Here is a 16,641-nt window from a genome sequence, read left to right on the forward strand (position 1 = left end):
ACTTTCAGATTTGAAATATATCCTTGCCGGTGCCTCCTTTCTGTCCCAGAGCTTCCTCTCCACAGCTTTCATGTCTCTATTTACTTTTCAAAAAGGTATTTGCTGCTTTTCCTTAGTCACTTTTCCTAATCTAGATTCTAGTGTGTGGGCCATTTGATCCTTAATTATGTGTTCAGCCACAGATGATTACCATTCATGGGGCTTGGAGACATTTGGATAGTGGGTTGTAAAAATATCTGTTAGAACCAAACATTCTTCCTGCTGAAGTTTTAGTATTTTGAGCCTGGTACACCAGAGATCTGCCATTCAGAAGCAGAGTATAACAGAGTGGGAGCTTTTTCTCCATGAGACCTTTTAAGGCTTTTGAATAGTATCCTGGAAGGCAGCCTTTAGAGGAGAATGTGGAAAGAGGGTTGCTGGATCATCCTCACTGATCAGGTGGCTGGTGTCATGACTACATTTGCTCATTAATACTTGTGGTTCCACATAAAGTATCATTCAGCCATATTCCTTTTGGTTAAGTGGGCCTCCCCAGCTGTCATTCAGGACAGGCCCCAAGGTAACACCCTTGTCCTCAAAGGGGAAAACACCAGTTTTCAACACTCACTTGTCTGGATTACCTGCCACTGGCTATGGTTAACTGCCATTGATTTGGAAGAATAAAAATGCCCCTCAAGCCTGCAGTTTCCAGGCCTCTTCACCCAATTTTACTTCTTGTGAGTCTAATGGGATCCCAGGGAAGTAGAGCCAGAGGGAACACGGAGATCATCTTGTCAACTATAGAGTTGAGAAGAAAGACCCTGAGATCACACATAGCAGAAGCAGGATTCGAGCCCAGGCTTTTTGACTACAAATCCAAGACCCTTGGCATTTAACTCCGTACTTCTGTGTTTGGGGCTCAACTCTAGAATGAAATAACCCAGACCATCCCTATGCATAAAGCGAACAGGAGAGTTGTTTTTGCACCTCCCTAGTTCTTGTGAATTCCTACCCTCTCATCCCCTGGGAGTTCAGAACACTCCCCTTAGTAGGTAGCTTTTCCGCTCCCCATGGGAGTTTGATTCTGGGGATCCTTCCCCAATCTCCTTTGGTAGGATGATCGTTACTATACGTTAGACACTTGTAGAACTACAAGTTTTATTTGGGATGTTGTACATTTGGAAGGGAAGGGTGGCAGTCGTGTTGGGGGAGGAGGAGGTGTGGGCTGCAGTCACGCGTAGGTCACGCTATCCTATGTCCTGTGCCCTGGAGACTGCCTGAGTAATATCTTAGATAACTTATCTGAGTGTTACACATGGACAGATGTTGGCTGTTTACACCACACCAGGAATTAAGTACAGAGATATTGTCTAGAGATGTCTGGGTGAAGTATCTTCGGGACAAAAGAGATGTGCTTGAGGTCCTCTCCCTCCATCCCTAGACCTTAGAGACCCTGACTCCCATCCTCTTCTGGCCTTGGCTAAAACAAGTTTAGATCCTCAAGACCAGGATGCAGAATCACATGGGAAGGACAAATAACCAACTCAGAGACTTAGAACCCCCTCATTTCCCTAGAGGAAGAACCTGAGAGTCAACTGACAGAGTCAAGATTTGAACCCAAGTCCAGCAGCTATGTGCTCCCAAACTTGTCTGTCTGCTCTGAGTAGTGCCTATTGGGATACTGATATGAATCAGGAAACCAAACGTGTGTCCCCCCCCAAAGAAATGATTTCTCCTGCACTTGCAGAGCACACACTTCCCCAGGGAACTCTTCCTTTTCTCCCCATCTTTTCCTCTGCCTTGGGTGGGTGGAGACCCAGTGTCTAGGGAGGAGAGGATTAAATAAGAGAAGCTACTGGCCCAAGCTTTCAGCACCTTTTGTTTTCACCTTTTCACAATAACAGGGCTTTCTAGTGCATCCCCCCAACCCTTCCTAACCTCTCTTCTCATCCCCTCTCCTATTTGTTCCAAGACTGAAAAGCCTGAATGAGGACGGTGGGGCCCAGCACTGGGAGGTTGGAGGGGAAGGAAAGCATCATTCCAGGGCATTTTTTTCATTCACCAAACCCTTCATAGACTCATTTTTCCAGACTGCTATCACCACCTACTTGGGGAAAACCGTGACCAGCTGAGTTTTACTTAGCATATGGCTAACGTGGTCAGAGGTTTCAGTTGGACTAAGACGGTCTGTCCTGTCTTACAACCTGTGCCAGTAGGTAAGTATCTCAGGGAGGGTTTCCCAAGAAATTTCTGGATTGGGACAGACAACCTTTAAACTTTCCTTCATACTTTCTGTGAAATATGGTGGGTTGTTTGGTGAACTACTACATCTCAGCTGAACATGGCAGCCTGGTCTGTCACTAGTTCTGCACTAATTTAACAGTTTATCAGCAGCTCAGAGCTCCAGGGCACAAAGCTAACTAACCCCAGAGAAAGGCACCCTCTAGATCTGAGGTTTGAGCAGAGAAATCTAGACTTGAGGAACTCTTAAGACACCCAGGTCCTCACTGCTCCTCCCTCTGCTTTGGCTAATTGGAAGTACAATCACCTTGTGTATTATCATAGGCTCATATTTATATAATGATGTACAGTTACAAAACACTTTACAAGTCTCCTTTGACCCTCATGCTAACCCTATGAGGTAGGTAAGGCAATTATTGTTTTACAGATGAAAAAACTGAGGCTCAAGAGAAGTGTGGTGGGTTGCCCATTATCACACCCAGTAAGTGGCAAAGGTTAGATTAGTTTTCAATTATTTTCCAGCTTCAAGGTTCCCTATGGGTCTCTCATCATGCCTGTGTTCATTTGGGGATAGGAGTGAGAAATGGGAAATGAGCAGCCACAGAGTACACTTCCAAGGCCTTAACTGAAACAAACTCACAGGGGAGGAGGAATCAGGCATGGAAGAGAAACATAAGCCTGTGCTCCTCCAGGATGCAGGATTCAGGATTCATTCCTCCACCAATAAACTAAGACTACTTGGTGGCATGAGGAATCCCAGGGTGTCAGGCTGGGGCCTTGGACCCATTGGACTAGAGTTTTCCTGTGGACTCTGCTAGCCCAGAGAAAGTCAAGCTGGGTCTTCCCAGGAGAGTCTCTTTGCCTCCCCTCTTTTGACCCTATCCCACCAGCTTGTTCCACTGAATGGTGCTAAAAAATGGGTGGGATTTGAGCTTGTTGACACCTCCTCCTCCAGCACCAAGGCGCCGGCAGGGATCAAACTGTAGCAGCTGAAGAGGAAAAGGCAGGAATCAGTCAGATGAGCAGACCCCGGTGCCCACCCTCTTTAGTGCCCTGAAGCCCATCTCTATCATCTCTTCATCTCTGCCTGCTCTGACTTCCCCTCATTTCATGGATACTAACTAGGGCTCCAAGTATATCCAGGGAGAACCTACAGAAACTCCAGGGCCTCTACAGGATCTGCAGACAAGGAATGGAAGAGCCCTCCTCCCTTCTCTCTGATGTACAGGGCTGCTGGGTACTCTGCCTGATTTTCTTCTTTTTCTCACTATCTTTGACCTAGTAAACATCTCCTAGGGATGAGAAATCAGGCCAGTGGATTTTCTCTTAATATCTTGCTGAGGCAACAGCCTTTTTCTCCTGCATTGGCTCCATTCCATTTATCAGGTTGTTTGGCCAGTAAAATCATGAATATTTCTGGTCATCTGAATTCTAAGAAGTTCTGGAATCTCCCTGAGAAATCCCAGTTCTATCCTTCTTTCACACCCCAGCACCTAGCAACAGCAGTAGCAGTGGTGTAGTAGTAATGGTAGTGGTGGTAGTAGTAGTAACAGTAATAGTAGTAGTTGTAGTGGCAGTAGTATTAGTAATGATGGTGGTGGTGGTACTAACAGTGGTAATAGTTGTAGTCGTAGTAGTGGTGGTGGTGATTGTGAGGTTGATACTATTATTCCGATTTTATGGATGAGGAAGCTGGCTGGGAGAGCTTGAGTGATTTCCACAGGGTCACCTAGAAAATAAGTGTCTGAGACAGGTTGTCTCACTCTTTAAGTCCCACACTCTAGACACTGCCACCTAGCTACCCAACCGAGGACAACAAGCCTCAAAGCGTGGCTTGTCTAGAGAAAAGTTTCTTCCCTTCTGCCCCTGTGTCCATCCCCATCTTCCTGTGTCCATTCCTACCAGTCCTTCCCAACAAAGACAGCCCGTACCTCAGTGAGCAGGGATGTAGCTGGTCGACTGAGCCACTCAGGCAGGTGCAGCCTGGTGTGCACGTGAATTCCTGAGGGGTGATTCTGGGACAGCGACTGAGGAAAGAGAAGGTGGACAGGGGTTTTAAAAGAGAAAACACCAGGAAAGAAGGTGAACAGGAGTGAATTTTTGCCTCCTCAAGGATTAATTTCTCCAAACTGTAGAGGCAGATATTCATTCATCATGGGCAGGGTTGAACTAATGTCAGTCCAGAAAACCAAGAAACAGTCTCATGGTGTTGGCTGGCTTCTCTCTCCCCTTTCCTTCTCTGTTCAGTTTGTTGTGGGCTGTAAGGATTTCACTACAAACAAAATTAACTTTATTTTTATTTAAAGTAGACTTTAGAAATGTTAATGTTACAATTGATTGGCACACTAGAAAGGCATGGGAGAGAGAGAGCCTTGACCAAAAGGGCAGAGATGTGAAGTCCAATTGGGTCTGTTGGGAGGTGATTCTAGGTCTAGTGCTGGGACAGACTTTAGAGGTCATCTAGCCCGCCCCTTTACTCTCTCTACAGATCAGTAAACTCATTTGCCTCGGAAGCTAAATAACTTGTCCAAGGGCTCACAAGTCATAAGTGACAGCCAGAATTAGAACTCAGGGTCTAGGGGCAGTTAGGTGGCACAGTGCATAGAACACTTGCCCTGGGGTCATGAGGATCTGAGTTCATATCCAACATCTGATAGGAGCTGTGTGACTCAGTAACTTCAATTGCCTTAAAAAAATAAGAAAAGTTTCTGTGATTTTGAAGCATTTGGCTCAGCTTCGGTTCCTTTGCGCATTTAGTTAAGGCATGAAAATGGGCTAGGTGGTACAGTGGTTGGAGTGCTAGACCTGGAGTCAGGAAGATCCAAGTTCAAATCCTCAGACAATCACTAGCTGTGTGATCTTGGGGAAGTCACTAATTTCTGTCTGCCTTGGTTCCCTCAACTGTAAAATGGGGATATTAATAGTACCTTCTTTCCAGGGTTATTGTGAGAATCAAACAAGATAATATTTGTAAGGCACTTTGTAAACCTTAAAGCACTATAGAAAAGCTAACTATTACTATTATTCTCTCTAGAGAAGAATTTGTCAAGGTAATAGAGAGTTTAAGGTCTGAGAAAGAGGTACTGGAAGGAGTTGAGCTACATTAGAAAACCACTAGATCAGAGGTTAGATGGCTGCCCAAAGAGTAGCCTCACCCTGCAGCAAGGGCCACATTTCAGCAAATCTTGAGTAAAGGGAAAAATGTTAAGGCAGCTCTTCTAGTGGAGATCCAAGTTGGAGCTGCTAAGAAGCAGGTCAGTAGGAGCAGCTAGGTGGTGTAGTAGATAGAGCACCCTTCCTGGGGACAATAGGACCTGAGTTCAAATATGACCTTATATACTTACTAACTGTGTGACCTTGGGCAAGTCACTTAACCCCAATTGTCTCCCCAAAAAGTAGGTCACTAATAATACAATGAATAGAATCACAGAATATTAGGTATTAGAAGGGATCTCAAAGGTCCTTCTTAGCATAGTGCCCGACACATACATAATAGGCACTTCATTCCAGGTGGCTCAGCGAGTAAGAGCACCGGCCCCAGTGCCGGGATGACCTGGGGATCGAATCTGGGCTCAGATACTTAGCACCACACCCAGAAATAACTGGCCGTGTAACCTTGAGCAAGTTACTTAACCCCAATTGCTTTAAAAAAAATAGGCACTTCATAAATGCTTATTCCTTTCTCTAATAATAATAATAACATTTAAATAACTTTCAAGTTTGCAAAACACTTAGCTTATGGTAACTCATTTGATCTTCATAACAACCCTGGGAGGTGGGTGCTATTATTCCCATTTTTTAGATGAGGAAACTAAGGCAGGGAGAGGTTAAGTACTTGCCCAGGATCATACAACTGGCAAGTATCTAAGGTAGGATTAGAACTCAGGTCTTCTTGACTCCAAATCCTATCTATTGTAACACCTAGCTGACCCATCCCATTGACATTGTCCCATTATTGGTTACTCTTTGAATCTTTTCTCAAAAGGGTATGAATTTATGTGGAATCAGACTATACTCTTGTCTAGCTCACTTCTTTTCATCTTTTCTGTCAAGTGTTTTGCTAAAATCTAATTAAATTATATCTACAGCATTCCCTTGATCTATCAATCTAGTAGCTCATCCAAAAAAAGAAAAGAAAAAGAAAAGAAATGAGGTTACAGGTTGTAGCAAATTATTTCAAAGGTCTCTTCCAGTTTTAAATATATGATCCTATTGGCATTCTGAGGCCTCGAAGGTCGTGGTGTCCACAAAAGCAATGACATTCATGCTGGAGCTTACTATGTCCTCCCAGCCCCCAATTCCATTCCTTCTCACCATGCTCCCAACACACTTTGTACAGGGCTGAACTTACCATTCCAGTTAGAAGTTCATACAGCAGAGACCCAAAGCTCCACCAGTCACAGGCTTCTGTCAGCTCAGAAATCCCACCCACTTCTGCAGGGGCAAGAAAATGCCTTTACACCTGGGTTTCCAAGGTCTGTGTTTCATAGCTCACTGACCTCACCTTGTAGCACTCATCTCCCCTCTGCCACCCACAACCCCATCCCACCCTCTTTCCTGTCCCTCTGGCCTCTCCTAGGTGCCCAGTCTCTTTAGCCTTGCCAGTGTGTGTGTGTGTGTGAGAGAGAGACAAGGAGGAGTAAGAAGAAGAAGAGGAGAGAGAGAGGAAGAAGAAGAGGAAGAGAGAGAGAGAGAGAGAAAGGTTATGCCTTAGTTGAGGGATTGCTATTCCCATGGAGCTTTTAGAGAGGCTCTCAAAGGTATCATGGCAGGGTTCTCTGCCTTTTGTGTAGACTCGAGTTTCCCTCCTTCCAGGTCCCCAGTCTAATTCTGAGGGGGCATTGGTGAAGGTGGTCCGTCTAGCTCCTTGCCTGGGGCACTGTACAAGTTTTCCAAAGCTTCACTGCAGTACCGGGGCTCCACTTCTGTCCACTGGCCAAAGTAGGTGAGACGGATGTGACCTTTATCCCCAGCATTGGAGCAAAATGGAAGGTGGGAGGGTTGGTAATTGAGTGGGGAAGAGAGAAGAAAGGAAGGGTGGGATTCAGAGGGAGCAAGGAAGGGAGGGAGGAAAGGAAGGAGACAGGGAAGGAAAGGGAGAGAAACCAGTTAAGATCATTAGGAACTGCAGCATGATATAGTGGGGAAAATCACTGCATTTGGAGTGAGGAGACCTGAATTGGCATCCCACCTCCACCATTTCCTAGATCTCTGTGAGTATAACTTAATAAATTAATCTCTCTGCACTTTCATTTCTGTATCTGTGAAATGGGGAGAGGAACCCTCGATATAGCCTCCTTTTCGGGGTTCTTGAGGAGGGGAGGACAGAGAACACTTTATAAACCATAAAATGCTGTGATGTGAGTTACTGAGAATGAATGTGTCTACAGCCGGGGCCGAGGGTGCCTTCATCTCTGACTTGTTTTAAAGGGAAACCAGTGGTTTAGTTGGGTAACGTGATAGAGTAGAAGGACCAAAGAGTCAGAAGATCCGGGTTCAAATTCCAGTCATTTAACCCCTCTAGACTTCAGTTTCCTCATGTTTACATGAGGAGATTGGAGCCGAGAGGTTCTGAGCTCTCTTGGTTTTTGTTTTTGTTTTTTTTGCTTTTTGGAGGGCAATTGGGGTTAAGTGACTTGCCCAAGGTCACAAGGCTAGTTTTTGTGTTAAGTGTCTGAGGCTACATTTGAACTCAGGTCCACCTGACTCCAGGGACGATGCTCTATTCACTGCACCACCTAGCTGCCCCTCTGAGCTCTCTTCTAGCTCTACATTTATGGGCCAATGACCTCTCCATCATCCTTGAGCAGGCAGTTAGGTGGTGCAGTGCATCGAGTATTGGGCTTGGAGTATAAAAGATCTGAATTCAAATCCTACCTCAAATACTTACTCAGGAAGTCACTTAAGCTGTCTCAGACTCAGTTTCCTCATCTGCAAAGTGAGGATAATAATGGCACCTGTCTCCCAGAGTTGTAAAGATTATATGAGATAATAATTTGTAAACATTTAAGTGCTGTATAAATGTTATCATCATTAATTATTCCCACCCTGTGAAGGGCAAGGGCTCAAAAGCCCTTTGGTATTTCCAGGTACAAAATTGACAATTGTCCCAGAGCAGCAATTAATAAACTTTGTGGCTTTAACACTCATAAAGTTGTTTATTTTTTTTGCCTTTTGGAGGGCAATTGGGGTTAAATAACTTGCCCAAGGTTACACGGCTAGTTTTTTTTTTTGTGTGTGTGGGTGTTAAGTGTCTGAGGCCGGAAACGAACTTGGGTCCTCCTGAACTCCGGGGCCGATGCTTTACTCACTGCGCCACCTGGCTGCCCCAACACTCATAAAATTTGAGGATTCCCCCACCGCAAAGAGTTTTTGTTTATATGGGTTATATCTATTGATAGCTACTATATTAGAAATAAAAACTTCTTAGTATTATGAATAATTTTTACCACCCTTTGAAAGGGTCTTTGGGATCCCTAGAGATCCCTGGTGGAATGCAGAGGAAAAAATTCTTAGAAGCTATCTTTGGTTAACTGAGCTACTACCAGTACAGAAGTCCAAGATGGATGAAAGGAGTCACTTGCTTGGGTAGCAGAGAGGTGGGCTGGCTGACCTCTTAAGGTGGCCTTCACCCTGGGAGCTGCTGCTTCCTTGTCATAGGATTTTGAGTTGAAGGATAATTACCCTCCCATCTGAGTAGCCATCTAGGATGGTGGTGGTGGGGTTCAGCCTCTTAACAGGGTGATTTTACCCTTTAACCTCTCTCCCTCCCAGACAAAGGAGTGCCTACCAGTGGTATCCAGCAGCAAGTTCCTGGGGTTGAGGTCCCGGCATAGCACGCCCTGTTGATGTAGACCCTCAAGGGCCACCAGGGTCTCCGCTGCCCACTGCTTGACCTGTTCTTCCTTCACACACCAGGCTCCGCCCCTGTGGCCTGGACAGGCCCGGTTAGCATGTGGACAGTCCTGACCTGGGAGCTCTTTGCATTGGTCACTCCCATGACCATAGCCCTCTAGTACCCGGCCTGCCCCCTCCCGGATCCAGGAGAGACCTCCCAGGGGCCCCCTGTTGGTACTCCACCTAGTCCTCCGCCTGGCTTGGTGATGGGACCAACCTCTGCCCTGACTTGGGCTGCTCGTCATTGTCTCATCCCTTCTTAGGGCCTTTGGAAGTAGGCCAGAAGGTGAGGTAATATCTTCTGAGGCCAGAGGGTCCTGTTCAGAGGAAGGAACATCTTTCCTGAATTTGTGTCTTCCTAAAGCATCTTCACAGGATGATACTCCATGGGACCTGAACACCTGGATTTCCCTGGATGGACTGGATACATTGCTTCCAGGGTTCAAACCCTTGAACCCTTTCTGATGGTCAGGAGCTCTGCCTTGAGGTCCTGATGAAATGTCAGAGGGTTGGGGTGATGCCTCAGCTGCAGCACTGAGCTGTTGGATGTGATTCTGGGGAAGTAGAACCGGGGTCAGGAGACTGAGACCATTGTCAAGGGGACCAGGGCCAGCTTTCCCCTTCTCTCGGTGATCACCCTGTGTAGAGCTGGGCTTCTGCTGGGTTAAGTTGCTGGAGGCCTTCGGCCCATGGGGTCTAGGCTGAGAGAGGAGATGGGACCAGAGAGTTCCTCCTGAACCAAGCAGAAGGAAAAAGAGAGATAGAGGGAGAGGTGGAATAGAGGAGAGTTAAGTTCCAGATATTCCCCACTGGCCCCCCAGCCCCTCTCCTTCCCAAATCCCTCCATCCACAGTATAAATCTTTTGGGCTGCTCTCAAGTTTCATCTTCTTCCACTCCCCTTCAAACCCTTTGTACCAGCCAGACTGAGCCCTGCATGTGTCAGAAACTTTCCCACCTCCTTACTTTTGCTCGTCACCACACCCACACTTAGAACACTCTCTCCACTTTTCTCTAAATCTTATCCAACCTTCAAGCCCTAGCTTGAGTTCCACCTCCTCATGTTGGTCCGTACTTTGTGGATCTCCATTCTCTTAACAACATTCATTTAGCACACTATATCTACCAGCTGCCACTTGACCGTGTTTCTTTCCAGCTATCCATACCGGCCATCTCTTGATATTTCTACTTGTCCCCCACTTTCTTTCCCCAGCTCTTTTCACATACCCAGAAAACACTTTTTTCCTCCTTACCCCACCCCTGTATTATGTCTTCTATTTCAGGGGTTCCTAACCTTTATGCTGTCAGCCATATGGTGGTAATTCTCCATGATGTTTTATTGCCCATGTCCATAATTGAAGGAAGCGCTAATTTTCAGTTAGAAGTTAGTATAAAGATTGTCATTCTTTCCCCCACCTAAGGTCATGAGCTCCTTGAAATCTATTCACTGACCCCTTGAGGGGCTATGGACCTTCAGTTTAAGAACCCCCATCCTATCAGAATGTAAGCCCCCTGAGGGCAGGGGACATCTCTTTTTCTAATCTTTGTCTCTCCATCATTTAGCACAGGGCATGGCACATAGTAAGTGCTTTAATCATTTTTCTTCAGTTATTCATTTGTTCGGCACTTTAGTGTACAGATTTCAGCTCTTCATATGTGTTTTTGTCTTATCTCCTCAGCCGACCTGGAGATTTTTCGTTAGCTGGAACCAGGTCTTGCTCTTTCATGGAGAGCACACATTAAAGTACCTTTCCTACAGCAAATGTGCACTAGTGATTGGCTGATTGATTAAAAGAGGCAGCAAAACCCAGGATGAATAGACAAAGTCAGACAGCCCCAACCCCACCTGATTCCAAGTGGAGACAGACCATGGACCGCCATGAGGTGCCTGCCTCTGTCTGTGGGAATAAAGGCAAATTTGGTCCCATAAGACAACTCCCACTGAATAAGCAAGCAAATTCCCATGCTGTTTTGTCACTGGAAGGAGTTTCTAGGTAGCAGCAAGCCATTCTTGGTGCTCCAGCCATTCCAGAAAAAAAAAAAAACATGGGACTTTTTTTCACAGACAAATTGGCACCTTATCAAGTTCATCCAATCCAACAAGCATCGATTAAATATTTATTATGTATGTGCCAGGTACCATGCTAGGAGCTGAGGATACAGAAACAAAACAAAAAAAGTAGTTTTTGCCCTAAAAATAAAAGTAGTCTTTGCCCTCAAAAAGCTTCCATTCTCCTAGAAGTGCCCAACTCTGGTTCTGGTCCCCTGAGAAAGGATAGAATCTGCCAGTCACTAGGGATAGGGAATAAAACCATCATCTGGCCACATGGGCCCCACCTTAAAGTTTGGGGTTCACTCTTCCCTAGGGAGCTAATTCTAGATCTTGTTCTGGAGGCCTGAAAAGATTGGCTCTGGAACTTGGATCCTGGTCCCTTTCTTCCAGCATTATAGGAGGCAGGGTTACCTTACCCCTAGCATCTTCAATGGCTTCAGAGGAGGGTGTGTACAGAGAGTGGGAATGAAAAAGGAAACATCCAACTATAGGCCCGAGAATACTGTTAGAATAGAAGATCCTTGAAGACGGATACTTTCTCATTTTTTGGTATTTGTATACCTAGCACTTAGAACAATGAAAATAGCTAATATTTATATAGCCCTTTGGGACAGCTAGATGAGCTGGATGAGGTTTGCAAAGCAAACTTTTGTATGCATTATTTTATCCTATTTGGTTCTGTGCTTGGAATGGTGGTAAGTGCTTAATCAGCCTTCTTCCTCTCCTTCCTTCCTTCCTTCCTTCCTTCCTTCCTTCCTTCCTTCCTTCCTTCCTTCCTTCCTTCTTCCTTCCTTTCTTCCTTCCTTCCTTCTTCCTTCCTTCCTTCTTCCTTCCTCCTTTCCTTTCTTCCCCTTATAAAAATGTCCTTTTACCTCTCCTTTCTCCTCCACATTAAGGTATTGAGGCCTCCTCAGCATTTAACATTTTAAATGAGGTAAGATTGAAGCAGATGCCTTAGCCCAAATGAATGAATTGTTACCAGACAGAATTTTAGGCATTGACAGATCTCTTAGAGGAGGTATTTTTGGGGGACCATGATCCTTTAGGTAGGCAGTTCTCCAAGTGTGGCCAAGGGATCCCTGAGGGTTCCTGAGACCATTTTGTGTTATCCATTAGGTCGAAATTATTTTCATAATCATACTAAGATGTTTGAATTTCTTTAATATGGTAAGTATCAATAGATGTAACCCAGATTAATTTTTAAGAGTAAAAAAGGGTCCTGAAAATATAAAGTTTGAGAACTGCTGCTTTAGGTATACCTAAAGGGAAAGGGGAGAGAGCAGGAGTAAAGAGGAGAAGGACTCTAGCTTGGCGGAGGCAGCCCTGGTAGACGGACCTGGATCTAGGGCTCCCACTTACCCTGCACATGCTCCAAGTGCAAGAAGATGGAGTCCTCACTCGCGGAGTAGCGAAGAAGCTTGGCCATGTAAGGGACACCATTGGGGATGATGGTCGGGCGGTCCCAGGTTTCTACGTGGCATTTTGGAAGGCTCTGAGGAGAAGGAAAGCCAACTCAAAACAAGGAAAGACAGGGCTCAAGGGATATTACCCCACCAGAAAGGCAGGGGCTCTCTGCCACCGGGGCCACCCCAGCCTCAGCCACGTCCACCCCAGAAGTGTAGCAGTGGCAGAGTCAGCTGGCAAGGGAGCTGGGGCCAAGAAAACATAAATATGTAAGTATGTAATTTAATGAGATTAGAATCAAAGGCAGTGCAGCCGGGGCATTTTCTCATTAGTGGACCTCCCCTGTAAGAGCCTACAGGCGGACTTTCCTGCTGCTGGAATCAGATTTTGATCTATCCATCTATCATGGGCCAAGTTCCTGTAGCAAGCAGGAGCAATTTTATAAGTAGAAGCTTGGAAAACTTTGTTTACTAGTTAAGGTGCCTTCACCCAGGCTGTGTCCTGCAGAACAGCTTGGTCCCAGAAAGGTGTGTCCTATTTGTGTGGTCTCCAGAAAATAGAGGCCCTGGGGTAGAACCTCCATTGATCAATGCTTGGTCTTTGTATCACCAGAGCTTAGTACCTAGTATATAGTGAGTGTTTAATAAAGGCTTATTACTGACTGACTTTTTGTCTGTGGGGTAGCCTTAAAGGAAAGGGGAGGAAGTCCTAGGAATGAATAGGAAGGCCAGTCAGCTTAGGGGGAACTTGACTGGGTTCATTGAGTTCTAAGACAGTCTAATATTCCACGTGATGGAGTCAAATGCTGAAGAATAGGAAGTGGGGAGGAATTCCATGAGGGAGAGGTAGGCTACTGAACCACACTTACCTTAACTACAAAGGTCCCCCCAGTGGCAGGGTCCTGGACCAGCTGAACCTATAAATAATGGGAAAAAAAGAAAGTCAGGTGGGCTAACCAGACTCTTAGGTAACCCTGGACCTGGCCTTTCAGTTGTGAAATGCCAACCCCTCCCATGTTCTCTCCACTAGAATCAAAGAATGTCAGAATAAAAGGAAACTTCCAGAGAGCATCTAGTCATTGAGACCCTTTATTTTTCAGATGAGAGAACTGAGACCCAGTAGTAAAAATGAACTGCTCAAAGTCACATATCAAATTAGTGGCAGAAATGGGATTAGCAACAATTCAAGTGTATATGTTTTATGATTCATAAAGCTCTTTCCTCACAAATATCCTCTGGGGGAGGTAATATCATTACCCACATTTTACAAGTGAGTAAATGCTAAAGCTAAGCAGTTCGATCATGGCCATGAAATCCTTAGTCAGCCAAGACTCAAACTCAGCTTTATCTGACTCCAAGTTCAATATCATTCTTCCAATAATTCTTCCTAAGTGGTATGGAGGGGACATTTGGAAGCCAGCTAGTACAGTGGACAGAACTCTAGGTCTGGAGTCAGGAAGACCTGAGTTCAAATCCAACCCTAGATATGTAAGTGTAAGCTAGTCATAGCTGGGTAACCTTGGGCAAGTTACTTAACCACTATCTGTCTCAGTTTTCCTCCCCTATGAAATGGTGATGATGATAACCCTGACCTCCCGGAGTTGTGGTGGGACTCAAATGAGATAATTTTTGTAAAGTGTTTAACACAGTTCCTGGCCTGTGGTAGGTGCTTTGAATAGATGTTTCCTTCCTTTTGCCATCTTTTCTTTTTAGGAGGGAGTGTTGTAGGTCTGCTTCTGTGATTTTATCAGGGTAGGGAACTTTAGGTATGGAAATCCTCCACTGATGCAGACTAGCCCACTGAGAAGTTAAAGAACTTGCTGATGGTCACACATCTGTACTTCTGCTTGTTTGTCTCTGTGAATGGAATTCTGGGCTTAAGGAGCTGATTCACAGAGAAAGAAACTTGATGATCTTGAGATGAAAAAAATAATTGATTACCCTGTCTCCCTCATTTGAGGTCTTATTAAGACTTGCTTACAAAAAGGGCAAGTTAGTAATGGGAGCAAAAGTCACCTGAGAGCAGAGCTTCCCAAACTGGGACAAGACCCTCTCAGGAGGATTTTGGTGCCTAAAATAGTTGAATTTCTGGAGTTACAGTTCCTGCATTAATACATTTACTTTTTTTAAAAAATGTCAGAAGTTCCATAATGTGGCAGATTTGCTCCAGTGGGGCACATGTGGCAGAAGAGGAGAGCACACCAAGGGGGCCAGTCTGGGGCTTTGGGGCATAGGCTACCTACCAGCTGTGCCTTTGCTCTGGGTTCACACACCTTGGTACTCATCTCTTCCTCTCATATGGCTTGGGAGGGTTTCCCATCCATGCAGAGGAACTGGGCGGGGGAGGGCAGAGCAAAGTGAATTTATGTATTTCTTTTCTTTTGCATTTATTTCCACATGATTAAAAACCCATGTGAACACAGTGTGCTCAAATTGCCTGAATCTGTGAAAGCATTAGGATGTGACTTTTGAGAATGAAATATTTCACAGAGTAGAGACTCAGAGTTAGAGACAGATGGCTGATTTCAGATCATAGAATCCTAGATCAGATTCAGAAAAAAGGATATCAGAAGCCAACCACCTTATTTTCTAAATAAGGAAACTAAAATCTGGAGAGACTATGACTTATGCAAGTTCACACAACTAGTACATGGCAGAGCTGGGGTTTGAACCCAGGTCCTGTGACTCTAAGGGTCAGCTAGCTGCATAGAGCACCAGACCTGGTCAAGAAGACATCTTCCCTGGACTAAGACCCTTCTCAGCTGTGTAACCCCAGGCCAATCACTGAACCTTCTTTGCCTCAATTTCCTTACCTACAAAATGAGCTGAAGAAGAAAATGGCAAACCACTTCAGTGTCTCTGCCAAGAAAACCTCAAATGGATTGATGAAGACACAAATGAATAGCAACAAACTGATTCCAAATCTAGTACTTTCCCCACACTATGCCACACTTTTTTGTAATGTGGGAATCATTGTTGTAGTGGGGGATACTGGAGGTCTGAGGCAGATCCTTAAGGATCATAAAATCAAGAGTACAGACTTAGGGCTAGAAGGAACCTTAACAGTCATCTGGAACAATTCCCTCATTTCATAAAGAGGAGTGGGTAGAATAATGGACCTGAAATCAGGAAGCTCAGATCCAACCTTGGACACTGAGAAGCCTGGTGACTCTGGGCAAGTCATTTAACCTTTGCCTCAGTTCCTTTAGTTGTCAAATGGGATAATACCAGCTACCTGCTGGGGTTGTTGTGAGGATCATGAGATAACGCCAGTAAAGCACTTGGCACAGTGTTATTAAATGCTTGTTTCTTTCCTTTTTCAAAGCTGGGACTCAAACCTGAATACTCTTTTTTTTCATAGCTTATCTTCACTCAGCTTCAACCACAATGTCAATTCCTTTTCCCCCAAATACGTTGTTAACACTTCACACACACAGACTCTTAACAATATACTTACTGTTCAGTAATTTCAGTTGTCGCCAACTCATGACCCTTTTTGGGGTTTTCTTGGCAGAGATGCTGGAGCTCTGGATGCTTGAAAAGAGATACTTCTCCAGCTCATTTTACAGATGAGGAAAATGAAGCTGACAGGGTTAAGTGACTTGCCCAGAGTCACACAACTAGTAAGTATCTGAGGCCAGATTTGAACTCAGGATGGTGAATCTTCCTGACTCTAGGCCTGGCACTCTTTCCATTTTGCTAACTAGTTACCCCAATTATATGTGAATTGCATACAATTTAGTACTTATTATTGATCCAAATATAAGCCACACAATACCCCTTAAATGAAATCTCCTTGAAAAGAAAAATAAAGTGATAGTAGACTGGAAAATAACATTGATTTTTAGGCTGCATACAGGTTTCTAATTATTTTCTGTGTCTTACACTTGCATGCCTTATTAGACCCTATGCTCTCTGAGGGGAGGGGATGTCTTATGTTTCTTCTGTATCCTACACAACATCAGACAACTCATTCATTGTTTATTAATTGATGGGGCTTGGGGAGCAGTTGAGCAGTGGGGAAACATTCACATCAGGGGATTTCTCTTTGGGAGTTTTTCATCTTATGT

General features: G+C 44.9%; 1 protein-coding gene across 1 annotated transcript in view; it reads right to left on the minus strand.

Moving 5' to 3' along the window:
• Positions 1–3,098: 3,098 nt before the first annotated feature.
• Positions 3,099–16,641, minus strand: part of RPS6KL1 (ribosomal protein S6 kinase like 1) — a 38,086-nt gene continuing 24,543 nt past the window's right edge. The window contains exons 5-11 of the mRNA XM_069092236.1: positions 13,441–13,488; positions 12,528–12,660; positions 9,011–9,850; positions 7,092–7,181; positions 6,572–6,654; positions 4,152–4,247; positions 3,099–3,209 (exon numbers count right to left, since the gene is read on the minus strand). Of these exons, the coding sequence (XP_068948337.1) occupies positions 3,099–3,209; positions 4,152–4,247; positions 6,572–6,654; positions 7,092–7,181; positions 9,011–9,850; positions 12,528–12,660; positions 13,441–13,488 (1,401 nt within the window). The remainder of the gene's footprint in view (positions 3,210–4,151; positions 4,248–6,571; positions 6,655–7,091; positions 7,182–9,010; positions 9,851–12,527; positions 12,661–13,440; positions 13,489–16,641) is intronic.

This window comes from Petaurus breviceps, unplaced genomic scaffold, assembly GCF_028583685.1.
Source record: "Petaurus breviceps papuanus isolate PSGF00001 unplaced genomic scaffold, PetGlider_PUasm1.0 189, whole genome shotgun sequence".
Taxonomy (NCBI): domain Eukaryota; kingdom Metazoa; phylum Chordata; class Mammalia; order Diprotodontia; family Petauridae; genus Petaurus; species Petaurus breviceps.